This window comes from Trachypithecus francoisi, unplaced genomic scaffold, assembly GCF_009764315.1.
Source record: "Trachypithecus francoisi isolate TF-2019V2 unplaced genomic scaffold, Tfra_2.0 Lachesis_group3, whole genome shotgun sequence".
In the NCBI taxonomy this organism is placed as follows: Eukaryota; Metazoa; Chordata; class Mammalia; order Primates; family Cercopithecidae; genus Trachypithecus; species Trachypithecus francoisi.
The window spans coordinates 83,975,838-83,991,049 of record NW_022681468.1 but is presented as its reverse complement, the minus strand read 5'-3'; the positions used below and the strand labels follow the sequence as shown (position 1 = coordinate 83,991,049).

Below are 15,212 nucleotides of genomic sequence, written 5' to 3'. Positions count from 1 at the left end.
AACAAATTGAGGAACTTACACTACTGATATTAATACTTTTATAGTTACAATAATCAACAGACTGTGATATTGATATAAAGATAGACAAATAGAACATTGGAACACAATAAAGGATCCAATAATAGGCCAACACATACGTAGTTGATTTTCAACAAAAATACCACAGCAATTTGTTATGAACTGAATATTTGTGTTCTCCCCTGCAAAATTCATGTGTTGAAATCCTAACCCCCAGTGTGATGGTATTAGGAAGTAGGTTTTTGAGGAGGTGATCAGGTCATAAAAGTGTAGCCTTCTTGAATGATATTAGTTTCCTTGTAAAAGAGACCCTAGAGAACTTTCTTGTTCTTTCTGTCACGTGAGGACACCACAAGAAGACTGCCATCTATGAACCAGGAAGCAGGCCCTCACCAGACATGAGATCTTCCAGCACTTTGATCTTGGACTTCCCAGCCTCCAGAACCATGAGAAATAAATTTCCATTGTTTTAGCCACATAGTCTATGGTATTTTGTTATGGCAGCCCAAGCTAACAAATACAATCTCAAAATAAATATGCTGAAAGAAATCAGATGACAGAAAGCAGATACTCTATGATTCTGTTTACATAAAACTCTAGAAAATCTATAGTAAGAGAAGGCAGACTAGAGATTGCCTGGGATTGAATAGGCATTGGGATGATATATTGGAAAGGTATAGAGAAAGGATTAACAAGGAACACAAGGAATAGAGACACAAGGAAACTTTGGGGAGTGGTGCATATGTTCTTTATTTTGATTGTGATGATGATTTCACATTTGTATGACCATGTCAAAAATTATCATATTGGACCTTGAAAACATATGTAATTTATTATATGCAAAGTGTACCTCAGAAAAGTAGTTTTTGAGAAGGCTCAAAACAAAAGTAGGCAGAGATAAATATTGAAAAATAATCACTCTGTATTATAGAGAACAGAATTTTTTACTTTCTTTTAATTATGAAGGGCAAACTTTCTCAAGCATGCAAGGGTAACATATGTTACGAGATTATATTTTCTTTATCTCATAAGTGGCATATTTTATTGCAATAAATAGATCTATGTCATATATAAGTTAACTCCAGAAAACCTGTCCATTATTTGCATTTCTCCGTCTGGCCAAAGAGTGGCAGTGTTTAAGTGTTTGAGTAAGATCGTACAGTGCTGAGCAAACAGGAATCCAGGTATGGCTTCTGATTGGTGTCATCTCCTGTACCAATGAGCAAAGTAACTTCTGCTGGGGAAGCCCATTCAGTAAAATCTGATTTAACTGTGTTTTCTAAGTAGCTAAGGGATGGAGACTGTTCTGCAAGTACTCCTAGGGATATTGGGGTTCCAAGCAGCCCGTGAGTATGTGGTTAGTCTGGGAGAATTGTGGGATGATGACAGCATCCTGAGGGCAAGAGTCGAGTCATCCTCTAACCTGGGAAGGCCCTTTTGAGAGCCAGATATGTGTTAAAAAAATGACAATACTTTGTTTTAATGTGACGATTTTGCTTCCTAGGGGGCATGGGGAGGGGGAGAGAAACATCATCCCTACCACGACCATGAAAATCTTATGAGGGTCTTCTGTATTTTCTTTACATTGTCTTTTTGAACAGGGGTCAGTAGCCAAGAACTGGAGCAGAGTCCTCAGTCCTTGATCATCCAAGAAGGAAAGAATCTCACCATAAACTGCACATCATCAAAGACATTATATGGCTTACACTGGTACAAGCAAAAGTATGGTGAAGGTCTTATCTTCTTGATGATGCTACAGAAAGGTGGGGAAGAGAAAAGTCATGAAAAAATAACTGCCAAGTTGGATGAGAAAAAGCAGCAAAGTTTCCTGCATATCACAGCCTCCCAGCCCAGCCATGCAGGCATCTACCTCTGTGGAGGAGACGCACAGTGATCTTCAGGCCTCTATCAGCTGTCTCGAAACCTGCAGCTGGGCCACATGTGCTCTTCTGACATGGGGCTCCTGAGATGTGGCTGGGACCTTTGCCAAGACATGAAGCCTCAGAACATTGCAATTGTCTTACTGGAAAAAAAAATGAGGAGGAGAGTAGGAATGATACAAGGGGGAACTATATCACTAATCCCAAATTTAATTTGACTTTATTGTCTGGTAGTTATGTTACTTTGTAGTAGGAACATCAAATTAGAACAAGAATAGCATGAATTTCAGTGATTGATGCAAGAACTATGCACGAATATTGTGTCCCTGTTGTGCCAAGGAACTTCTTTCCCTTTGCTGTTTACCCATCTTGTTAATAAAAAGAAATTGTGCATTGTTTGACAGATTCTTTGTCACATATTAACATTGTACCAAGAGTATTAGAATACCCATACTGAGGAGTCATGGGCAGTAGTTTTTTTCTAAGTTAGTAGTATAGATATGGAAAAAGACAAATGTTTAGATAGATAAATAGGTGATAGATTATAGGTAGCTAGATAGATAGACAGATAATAGGTAGATTAGATAGAGTGAGCTAGAGAGAGGGGAATATGTTAATAAATATCTAATGCAGTCTTAGACTGGCCTCCACTTCTCTTCTCATTGTGCTTTTATTCATATTCTATTCTCAGTATTCTTCTGGCCACTCCAAATTATCATCTTAAAGAATTGTTTCCCAGTTGTACCAGTATGAAGTGGAAAAGATCTTACCTTCATCATCCACTCCACATTAGAATAATGCTGGCCTAAAGTGGGTTTTTAGAAGTATTAAACTGATACTGAATAACTGATAAGATCACAGGTTAGAGAGAAATAATTCACGTTTCTTAAAAGCTATGTGATATTGACCAATAACTTTAACCTTCGAAGTCTCTATTTTCCTTCTGTAAAGGTGATACAATCATATTATTTTATTCATATGTTCTTGTCAGGATGAAGTAAGGTTATAGATTACATACATTAAGTATCTGGTATATTGCAAGCCCTCAATATTTGAAATAGTATTTTTACTATTAATCAAACAATGATAATCTCAAGTAAGTCAAAATTCTCAGATAAAAGTAGGGAAGTTGATCAACATGATACAGCTCCAACCTAACTAGGAAATGTTCTATTCTTTAAATTTAGAAAAGAAAGGAGGAATATAACGGTCTCCTGTCATCAGAAACTGCCTAGTGACCTGGTTTCAAAAGAAATTTCATGTAAAATGGGAATGATCATTTATGTTGGCCAAAGTCAGGGAAGATTTTTAAAAATCAAGTCGAATTAGATTATTTTCTGTTTTAAAGAAATGTTACCTATACCGCCCACTGAGAGAAAAGTTTGCTAAAAATAACCAGGAAAGAGAGAAAAGAGAGAGGCCCGTGAAAGAAAATGTTTGACAACGCGATAAGAGGAAAAGCAGGCAGGAAAGAAGAACATAAGTTTCTGATTTTCATGAAATGTTCAGAGTAAAGTGACACTTACCTATGTGTGTAAATATCCATATACATACACAAATCTCAAACTAAAGAGTGTACATATTTGCATTTTAACCTAAAATCAAATTTTTCTAATTGGGAAATAATATAAAGATATTGTCTCCAATAGAATGCTAAGAATATTAAGGATTAAAAGTATAAAGATAAGTAGTCATAAGGATGTTTAAAGATTAATCTGCCATGTCACACAAGACTGGTAAACCAATGTTATCAGGAGAAAGATACAGTTAAATTCACAGCAGCGTCTTAGGTCAGCCTAAGCAAATAGGTTATATGACATGCAACTTACCCTTCTCCTCTTTCTTTCTCCCCTATCAAAAGCCAATTTCCTATTCTATAATCCACCTTCTCCAGTGATTCTGCCTCAGAATGTCTAACAAACTGAACGAGGCTGAGCTCCAGACATTGGTTTTGATTCTGGGCAGCAGAAATTTCCCTGTGGGACAAGATGCCAGCATGACTTTTCCTAGTGTGCAATGAGCAGGACCAGCTCTGTCTACCTCCTTAGGGATAGCCCCTGATAGGAATGCTGGGATTGAGTAAGTGGAAAGAGTGAGTGATTAGAAGGCAGGAACCAAGTTTTTTTTACCTCCTGCCTTGAGTGTAAAGTTTAGTTCCTTTTCTAACAACTCTTGGCAATTCCATTATAAATCAGGTGAAAGAATTAGTCTAGTTTTTGTTTGTTTATAGGGCCTAACATGTCCCAGAAAGCCAGTAAATTCTAATCAGCACTATCTGGACAGTAAGGGAGATTGTGAACTCAGTTTTCTTACAGGACATAGGTATTATAATTATTATTGTGGTAAAAATGGCCTCCTAGCAGGAAGATAATTTTTTTGTGCACTTTGGGAATCACCCAAAAGTTTTCCACTGCAAAAGCCAATGAAATAAGGAACAGATATTTTCTAAACCTTCAGTAAGTGGCTAAATCTATCAGGCTTATCTATTCACCCCCATAGTGAGAATACCTTGCAATATGTGTTTGTGCTATTCTTATAGATACCACAGTCAAAAAAAAAGGGGGATGGATTAAAATATGCAGAAAAAAATTGCCACATTCTGTGCTAATTTTAACCCCATATAAATGCTGTCTTATAAGTAGATCTACTAAATAGGGCTATTCATAGCCACAGCTTTTCATATTTTAAGTAAATATCATAACATAAGATTTTCATCAGAACACTTGTCTCTAACTTCTAGAGCCTTTTGTTGCTCTTGCCACTACCTTAGTAAGACTTTAGTGTGCCAGATATGAGCCTGCTAGATTTAAGCCAAATACTTATTTATTCTTATGCCCACTTCTCAACTGTGTTGATCAAATTCATAAAACAAATCTTAACCTTAAATTCCTTACTTAACTTCCTTGTCTTCACTTCCTCTGGGACCTAGTCTATTATGCTGCAGCCTTGACAACTTGCCAAGACAGAAAGTTGAGAGTTACAATAGTAGGAGGAAGAGCTACAGAGAATAAACAGAATGAGAAAGTATAAAATATGATTAAATTGAGTTCCAGAAAGAGAAGAGAGAGGTGAATGAAGCAGAAACAACATATGAAAAGATAATGGATGAACAGTTTTTAAAAAAGGGACGAAAGATATCAATTCACAATTCAAGAAGACAAAAGCATTCCTGGGCAATTTACATAAAAAGAAGTGTGGTGTGTGTGCATGCGTGCGTGTGTGTGTGTGTGTATGTGTGTTCAGAGTAAAACAGCAGAAAATCTTAAATCAAGAAAAAAATCTTAAAAATCAGAAGGAGAGGGAGAAAAAAGACTGTCTTCAGGGAAGTAAATTGACAGCTGACTTCTCAAAAATAACCATGGAAACCAATTGAGACTGGAATTACATTTTCAATGTTCAGAGAGAAAATAACTAACATCAAATTTTGTACAAAGCAGAGCAATTATTTAAAATAAGAAATGAAAGCATTTATGAGAAAATCTGCAGAATTTAAGAGTATATTTTCTCTAAAGGAAACTCCACAAGTAGATGGAAAGGATGAGGGCCTGGATTATACCACACCTACTACCTGTGTAGTTGTGCTCAAAGGAGAGAACCTCTTTGGGATGGTTTCTAAATTTCAAAATAAAGATGATGTATTCTCAGCTAGTCTCACTGTATTTTATTAATTGAAACACCACATGTGAAACAGAAGACTCTAATGCAAATGTAAAGAGATTCATTACTAAAACGTTAGGCCAAGCTTTGGACGTTCTTTTTTTTTTTTTTTTTTTAAATGGAGTCTCGCTCTGTCGCCCAGGCTGGAGTGCAGTGGCACCATCTCAGCTCACTGCAAGCTCCGCCTCCCGGGTTTACGCCATTCTCCTGCCTCAGCCTCCCAAGTTGGGACTACAGGCGCCCGCCACCTCGCCCGGCTAGTTTTTTGTATTTTTTAGTAGAGACGGGGTTTCACCGTGTTAGTCAGGATGGTCTTGATCTCCTGACCTCGTGATCCGCCCGTCTCGGCCTCCCAAAGTGCTGGGATTACAAGCTTGAGCCACCGCGCCCAGCCGCTTTGGATGTTCTTAAAAGGGCAATGGCAGGAATGAGAATGGGGAAAATGATCTATCCTCAGTGAGTTGTAGGACTTAGAGAAAGCTTCAAGGGCTGCCATGTGTTTTATCATGTCCTGAGAAACAGGTTTACAGATATTAGCACCTCCTTACTGTGCTGGATAATTCTATTCTGATTCCTCCAACAGTTTGTGAGACCCCCTATGTGTAGAGTGGGTATGTAGGGGGGAAACAAAGGGTTTTCCACTCTCAACAACCACGTGCCTCACCTGTTCTTGCTCCCTGCAAGCTGCCACCACATCCAGTTGGCTCTCACCTCCCAAATAGCTTCAAAGAGAAGCAAATCATATTCAACAGATTTTGTGGGAGAACTCATCCTGCAGACTTTTTTAAAATGTGTTTTATCTTACTGCCTTTGATAAAAGTTCTGAACCCAGGGCCAGTTGTAGCCGAATTTGGACATATGAAAAATCTGCCTTTAGTCTCTTGCCATTCCTTCACCATTGCCTCCCACCTATTCTACTGCTCCTGCTTTTTACCCAGCCTCTAGTAGTATTCTGTGACCTTTTAATACTCTGTTAGCCTGCCCAAAGCCTGATATTTCTAGTCACTGAATTGCTTTCCAGAATCTTCTCCTACACTGTTAAGTAGATATATATCTCTCCACTCAATCTCTAAAATAAAGTGGTTTATAGCCTAACTTATATCTCAATGTAATGTTCTAGGTTAGGTCTCCCTGGACTGTTTGTATTTGAAAAAGAGATGTTAGAGGAGATTCCAAGAAAGTCTCCTCAAATATACATTCTCAGTTACAGTGATAGCAGGATAGAAAAGATGTTTTCATTGTAAAATATTGTTTCCCACACTTCTCAGCCATAGTGTAGGCTGCCAGTGTTTGGTCAGTTCCCATCAGCAGGGACGCAGGCAACATACTGTCAGCAATTCTTTTTTTTTGAGATGTAGTCTCGCTCTGTCGCCAGGCTGGAGTGCAGTGGTGCGATCTTGGCTCACTGCAATCTCCGCCTCCTGGGTTCAAGCCATTCTCCTGCCTCAGCCACCTGAGTAGCTGGGATTACAGGCATGTGCCACCACACCCAGCTAATTTTGTATTTTTAACAGAGACAGGGTTTTACCATGTTGGCCAGGATGGTCTCAATCTCCGTGTCAGCAGTTTTTAAAACATATGTTTTTATTCCAATTAGTTTAGAAAGATAACATAATTCAGAGGAAAAATTAAAGATTCTATTGCCTGACAATACATAGAATAATATTCTATTAACTATACCTTGTCTATGTGTAGATACACAAAGACTTACCATTGTTACAATTACCTACAGTATTCAGTACAATAACATCCTGTGCAGGTTTCTAGCCCAGGAGCAATAGGCTACACCACATAGCCTATCGTGTAGCAGAATATACCATCTACACCAGTACGCATTTATAATGTTTGCACAATGTCAAAATTGCCTAATGATGGATTTCTCAGAACTCCTGCAGTTGAGGAAGGCATTACTATATCAGCAAAACTTCTACATGAAAGAATAGGCAGGGGAACTGGTGTGTCTAAGAAAACATGAAAATTGAACTGTCTCAGAGGCAGCATAGTCAAAACAGTAATGGTTTGTCATCTTAGGTATCACTCAAATACTAGTCCTCCAAATTCCAAACCGGATAACCTTGGACATGTGACTGAACTTAGATTCATCTGAAAAATGAATAACATTTATTGCCTAAAGTGGTAAAGAATCCCATATACTATGGGACTTAGGATTACTAAGGATTGCTTTGGCTATTCAAGCTCTTTTTGGTCCCATGTTAATTTTAGAACTGTTTTTTCAAATTCTGTAAAACTGATGCTGGTAATTTGATAGGAATTAAATTGTATCTGTATATTGCTTTGAGTAGTAATTTTAATGATATTGATTGTTCCAATCTGTGAGCATGAAATTTTTTTTATTTGTTGTATCATCTGTGATTCCTTTCATCAGTGCTTTGTAGTTCTCCTTGTAGAACTTTCATCTCTTTGATTAAATGTATTTTAAGTCTTTTATTATTTGTATGTGTGAATATCATAAACGGGATTGAGTTTTTGATTTTTTTCTTAGCTTGGTTGTTATTGGTGTATAGAAATGCTACTAATTTTTGTATGTTGATTTTGTATCCTGAAAGTTTACTGAAGTCATTTATCAAGTCTAAGCATCTTTCAGAAGATTCTTTAGGGTTTTCTAGGTATAAGATCATGTCATCAGTAAATAGATACATAATTTTAGTTTCTCTTTTTTAATTTGGATGCCTTTTATTTCTTTCTCTTGCCTGATTGCTCTGCCGAGGACTTCTGGTAATATGTTGAATAGAATTGTTGAGAGTGGGCATCCTTGTCTTGTTCCTGTTCTTAGAGGGAATGCTTTCAAATTTTCCACATTGGGTATGATGTCATGGATGGCTCTTATTTGTCAATTTTTTTTTTTTTTGAGATATGTTCTTTTGATGCATAGTTTGTTTAGGGTTTCTATCATAAAAGGATGTCGGGTTTTATTGGATGCTTTTTCTGCATCTATTGAGATGATCACATGGTTTTTGTTTTTAATTCTGTTTACATGGTGAATCACCTTTATTGATTTGCATATTTTGAACATAGACCAATGGAACAAAATAGAGAGCCCAGAAATAAAACCATATACCTACAACCAACTGATATTTGACAAAGTCAACAAAAATACACAATGAGGAAAGGACATCCAATTAAATAAATGGTACTGTATACGGAAGAATAAAACTGGATACATATCTCTCACCATATTCAAAAATTAAGTCCAGATAAAATAAAGACTTACATGGAAGACCTGAAACTACAAAAATCATGGAAGAAAAACTAGGAAAAACTCTTCTGTACATTAGCCTAGGCAAAAAAATTATGACAAGATTTCAAAAGCAAATGCAACAGAAGCAAAAATAGACAAGCAGGACTTAATTAAACTAAATAGCTTCTAAACAGCAAAAGAAATAATCAACAGCTTAAACAGACAACCTACAGGATGAGAGAAAATGTTTTCAAACTATCAACCAACAAAGGACTAATATTCTGAATCTATAAAAAACTCAGACAACTCAACAAGAAAAAAACAAATAACCCCATTAAAAAATGGGCAAGGGACATGAACAGACATTTCTCATAAGAAGACATACAAGCAAGCAGCAAGCATGTAAGAAAATGCTCAACATCACTAATCATCAGAGAAATGTACATCAAAACCACAATGAGATGCCATCTCACACCAGTGGCTATTATTAAAAAGTCAAAACACAAACAAATGTTGCAAGAATATAGAAAAAAAAGAGAATGCTTATACACCTTCGGTGGGAATGTAAATTAGTACAACATCTATGGAAAACAGTATGGAGATTTCTCAAAGGACTACAAATAGAACTACCATTCGACCCAGCAACACCACTACTACCCAAAAGAAACAAAATTGTTATATCAAAAAGACACCTGCTCTTGTATATTTATCACAGCACTATTTACAATAGTAAAATAATGAAATCAACCTAAGTGTCCATCAATGTAAGATTGGATAAAGAAAATGTGGTGTATATACACTGTGGACTACTACACAGCCATAAAAAAGAATAAAACCATGTCTTTTGCAGCAACATGGATGGAGCTGGAGGCCATTATCCTGAGTGGAATCACTCAGAAACAGAAAATAATATACTGCATGGTCTCACTTATAACTGGGAGCTAAACAATGGGTACACACAGGCATACAGAGGGAAATAACAGACAGTGGAGATTCCAAAAGGGGGGAATGACAGGAGGGTTGAAAAGTTACCTGTTCAGTACAATGCTCACCATTCAGGTACACTAGAAACCCAAACCTCACCATTATGCAATATATCCATATAACAAACCCGTACATGAATGCCCTGGATCTTAATAATAGTAATAATAAAGATTAAAATTATATGCTTGCCTAAGGCACTTATAATGAACAGGGCTTGCAGGACTGGAAGGTGCTTTGTGTAATTCAGGAAGTGAGTAAGGGGTCAGTGAATATAAAAGCCTAGGACAATATTATACACTGCTGTAGACTTTATAAACACTATATACTTAGGCTACAGTACATTTATTTAACAATAATTTCATTTTCTCAAGAATAAATTAACCTTACCTTACTGTAGCTTTTTTTACTTCATAAAATTTTAATTTTTTTAACTTTTTGTCTCTTTCATAATAACTTGAAACACAAACACATTGTACAGCTATACAAAAGGATTTGCTTTTTTATATCCTTTTCTATATCCTTATTATTTTTCTCTATTTCTAATTGTTTTCTATTATTTAAACTTCTACACTAAAAACTAAGACACAAACACACATATTAGCATAGGCCTACACAGAGTCAGGATCACCAATATCGATGTTTTCCACCTGCACATCTTGTCCCACTGGAGGGTCTTCAGGGGCAATAACATGCATCAGCTGTCATCTCCTATGATAGCAACGTCTTTTTCTGGAATACCGCATGAAGGACCTACCTGAGGCTGTTTTACAGTTCAGTTCTTTATAAGTAGGAAGAATATACTCTAAAATAACTACTAAAAGTATAGTATAGTAAACACACAAACAGGTATTACCGTTTATTATTATCATCAAGCACTAGGAACTGCACATAATTGTATGTACTATACTTTTATATGATCAGCAGTGCAGTATATTTGTTTACACCAACAACACCACAGACATGTGCACAATGCATTTGTGCTACAATTTTACGATGGCTCTAATGTCACTAGGTGATGGCAATTTTTCAGCTCCATTATAATCTTATGGGAGTACTGTCGTGAATTGTTGATGGAAATATCATTATGTGGTGTGTGACTGTATAATAAAACCTGTTCCAGTTTGGACCATTGGCCAGAGACACCAATAGACACAATGTAATCAAGATGTAGACCCCAATGTCAGCCTTCTAGCCACAGATGAAACAACACCCAACTTAGCTCAAGAACACTTTCTAAAAGCAGGAGGCTCCAATTCATCAATCTGTGGGAACAAGGAGAACCACAGTAAGTGCAGAGGAAAATCATTATCTCTGAACTTGTCAGAAGAAAAAACCCATGAAGGAATGCTTTTGAGAACTTGAATTCTGGGGAAGGTCACTGGAGGCCACAGCCACTCCAGAAATATAGAGGCCACTACTTCCTGACATGTGGTGAGTCCACATCTCCACTCACTTCCTGTCAGTAGGTGTCACTTGAACAAATTTTCTCATGTCCTGGCCAGTCACCTGGAACCTGGAGGCAGGTCTTGCTTTGCACACACCTCTGTCAAAATGCGTATCAGACAATTATGTTATGGACTGAATGTCTTAGGTGTTACGGAGTAGGTGTTATGGAGTGAATATTTCTGGATCCTCCAAAGCACACTCTCTCTTTCTCTCTCTCACACACACACATACATAACCCAAGGAAAGGCCATATGATATCTTAATTTTTAACTTCCAGCCTCCAGAACTGTGAGATAACAAATTTCTCTTCGTTAAGTCACCCAGTGAGTGGTGTGTTGTTATGGCAGCCCAAGTAGACGAATACACTAGGTTATTCTGCTCCTGACCCAACTTACTGAGCTAGACCTTCTTTGGTCCCCACATCTCTCCCCAGGGACACCGTATGAGGCCTGGAGCTATGTCAATTTTTCTGGACTCAAAAGTAGTGCCCTCCTATATTTACTTCTTGTTTGTTTTATTGGAGTTCCTGGTAGGTATCTTCCTTCTCTTTGAACTGTAAATAGAAATAATCCTTCTTTTTGAAGTAGGATTTTCTTTCTGAACAAGCTTATTAGAATAATTTCCTACCATTGATCTTCTGGCATGGCAATTTCAATTAAAAAATCATTTGAATAATTATGTTAGAATACACAGCAGCTATATTTCTTAGGTTAGTGTAGTTTGCAAACAAAAGGCATATATGTTTTCCCAGTAACCTCAATGTGTGTGTGTGTGTGTGTGTGTGTGTGTGTGTGTTTTAATTTCCCTACAAATCACTGCTAACAGCCAAGGAAAGTGAGGCTATATTCTTGAAGGTCTGGTAGATATAGTCCCCTGTATGTGTACGAAATTTGTTTGAAATCTCATGTACTATATTTAAAATTTATGTTACTTTCTATTATGTAATATATTCTCATTTGCTTCTATATACAAAAAGTACTTTAAATTGATTATTTAAATGTGTGCCATGTTCATCCCAGAGCTTAATGTCACCCTTTATACATTCATACAGTACTACTTAGCTTATTCCTCTTGAGGAGAGAGAAATGTATTGCCAGTATTCTCAACAGGGACACTTTCAAGGCTGAGATAGCAGGGCTCATGAAGAACTGGAACAATATAAACCATTGCAGAGACTGCAACAGCAACTGTAATGACCACAAGGAGGCAACAGATCTAATGATAATGGAAAAACACAACCTTTAGAAATCGGTGAGCCCCTGTCATCTCTGTGCCTCCCACGTGCCATTAAGAGAATATAGAATTAATGCATTTTTTAAATCAGAATTAAGGTGTTTTGCTTTCTGTTTATTGTTTTTTCATTTTCCAAAAATACGTGATTTTATTTTTATTTGGTAGAGAGCAGCAATTCATTTTAGGTAACATGCCACCACATAATAGGAATAGAGAAGGTAAGAAAGGTAAATATACACACAGAAGTAAGTCATGGGCAAACCTAAACAACTAAGAAAATAATTAGCAATGAAATTAAAAGGAGAAAAATGCCTAGGGAAGCAAGAAATAGATTGTCCTGCTCTCCTACGTCTAAAGAGCACAATGAAATACAAAACACAAACACTAGTAGATGGCAGAAGCTATTTACCTAAATCAGGATTGAAGCTAGGAGGCATAGCTTAGGCACTCGGTCCAGATCCTAGGCATTTGAAACTCCAAGTTGTAGAATCAATTTTAATCTTAAAAACCAAACTTCTTCAATATTCCATTCTGTAAAAGTGAGGTTGGCTACTATTCAAAGTTTTTTTTTTTTTTTTTTTTTTTGAGACGGAGTCTCTCTCTGTCGCCCAGGCTGGAGTGCAGTGGCACGATCTGGGCTCCCTGCAAGCTCCGCCTCCCGGGTTCACCCCATTCTCCTGCTTCAGCCTCCCGTTTAGCTGGGACTACAGGCGCCCGTGGTCTCCATCTCCTGATCTTGTGATCCGCCCACCTTGGCCTCCCAAAGTGCTGGGATTACTAGGCGTGAGCCACCGCGCCCGGCACTATGCAAAGCTTTATTCGCTTCTTAAAGAAAAGCCAGAATGTTCCTACCACTGTGTTGATAAGCAAAGGTAACATTGCCTCTATCAGGGGCTTTTTCTCTTTTATTTATGACTCTGCCTTTTATGTTAAGGAATTCTTTTTAATGTCTAATGATCCCGGGATGCTCATTGAAACTTAGTAGGATATAAATCTGAGATTCAAGCAAGAAAAATGGCTCCCGTTCCTGTTTTTAAATACTTCTTCACTTCACTCTCGACTAAGCCTGATAGCCCAGAATTTCATGTTATTTATTCAATATCTTCAGAAAAATAGTCTTTTTTCCACAAAAGTGGTTGGAAAGGAGTGGACACCTGACTATTCCAGGTGAAATGGGAAATCTGAGAGTATAACCGCACTTTATTCAACCGTACTTTGTGTTTTCTGTATAAAGCCTCCTACTCCTACCTTCTCTCTGATCTTCTGAGGTACCAGGTATCCTCCTTACTGAGACTTTTGGTGCACCTTCATTTTTGTTGGCATTTGCCTCTGTGGGCCCTTAGAATTTGTCTTTCTTCAGTTCATTTAAGTCAGTTACCACTTGTTCATTCACCTGTATTTTCCAAAACATCTCCCATGCTGTTATCTTTTGCCTGTTATATGTGTCCTTTGGGGTTCATAACTTTTAAAAACAATTTTACTCTCATTTCACAGGAACAGAGAAGTGTGTTTTCAATTCACCATACTTAATTATCAGCCTAGCTTTCACTGATATTTCAGAGCAATTATAAGGTGCCCAGGGGCAGAGTTCCCATCTGTCTTGTTCACGTCTCTATATTTCTCTAATATATGGTGAATACTCATTAAGTGTGTTCATGAAGTGAAAGGGAGAAATAGGAAGAAACTGAAAAAGTGGCATGAAAGGACAAAAATTTAGCATTTCACCACAGGGGGGCAGTGTCGCTATTCATAGCTAACCTTCAAGGTTAGCTTAAAACCCTGGGAAAACATCTGGTAAGAGATCCGATTGGCTGATATCTGGAACAGAGATTTAAATTTCATAGTAGTGTTTTTAGTGTCACTCTAAGCTCAAGGGAGTTTCTTGAAGCAAAAAAAAAAAAAATTCAGGAAATAATTCTTTACTGATAAGGATGTTCCTTGAACGTTTATTAATAATCTTGTGGATGCAGCTGACATGTGAGTCTTGGGAGTTTCTGACTCTTCTGTAGCGAATTCTAAAGGGGAGGAAATTCTGTGAGAACAGGTGAGGCTTTATCGGAGACTATGAAAAGAGGACTACAGGAGGAAAAAAGCTAGAGAAGGAGGAAGGAAAGGAAAGACACAGATGCAGGGCTGGGAAGTTTGGGGATATAGTGTCCAACACAGCTCTGAAAAAGGTGATCTAAAGATAACCACTTTCTTTTCTCTTTCTAAACAGGGGTCAGTGGTCAACAGCTGAATCAGAGTCCTCAGTCATTGTCTGTCCAGGAAAGAGAGGATGTCTCCATGAACTGCACTTCTTCAAGCACATTTAACAACTTGCTATGGTACAAGCAGGACCCTGGGGAAGGTCCTGTCCTCTTGATAGCCTTATTTAAGCCTGGTGAATTGACCTCAAATGGGAGACTGTCTGCTCAGTTTGGTATAACCAGAAAGGACAGCTTCCTGAATATCTCAGCGTCTGTGCCTAGTGATGTAGGCACCTACTTCTGTGCCGGGCAACACAGTGCTCCCCAAGCACCTGCAGCCTGTACTCAAACTTGCAGCTGGAACTCCAGTCTCTATGCTGCCTTCAGCTCTTAGTTCTCTTGGCACGAAATGTGATTATGCATCCACCTTTGCCCCTGTCATTCCATCACTACAAACTCTCCTTTATCCAAGGATTTGTCCTCCAAAGATTGTGCTCTTTGCTTGATAAACTTGCCCCTCTGAATTCATTTTTCATGTATGTAATGGATTTTCTTAGTTATTTCTGCCATGATATGAGGAGAATTGATCAACATACAATTACAGTA

General features: G+C 37.6%; 1 long non-coding RNA gene and 4 gene segments (V, D, J or C); 4 read left to right on the top strand and 1 right to left on the bottom strand.

Moving 5' to 3' along the window:
* Window positions 1-15,212, top strand: part of LOC117070008 — a 677,437-nt gene that overhangs the window by 326,855 nt on the left and 335,370 nt on the right.
* Window positions 1-15,212, top strand: part of LOC117070016 — a 705,780-nt gene that overhangs the window by 384,124 nt on the left and 306,444 nt on the right.
* LOC117070040 overlaps window positions 1-15,212 on the bottom strand; it is a 405,055-nt gene that overhangs the window by 112,645 nt on the left and 277,198 nt on the right. The gene's annotated exons all lie outside the window — the stretch shown is intronic.
* The window catches only part of LOC117070011, a 387,464-nt gene that overhangs the window by 122,011 nt on the left and 250,241 nt on the right, over window positions 1-15,212 (top strand).
* Window positions 1,220-2,296, top strand: LOC117070034. The segment is given in 2 exon segments: window positions 1,220-1,364; window positions 1,620-2,296. Coding segments are annotated over 2 exon segments (345 nt in total).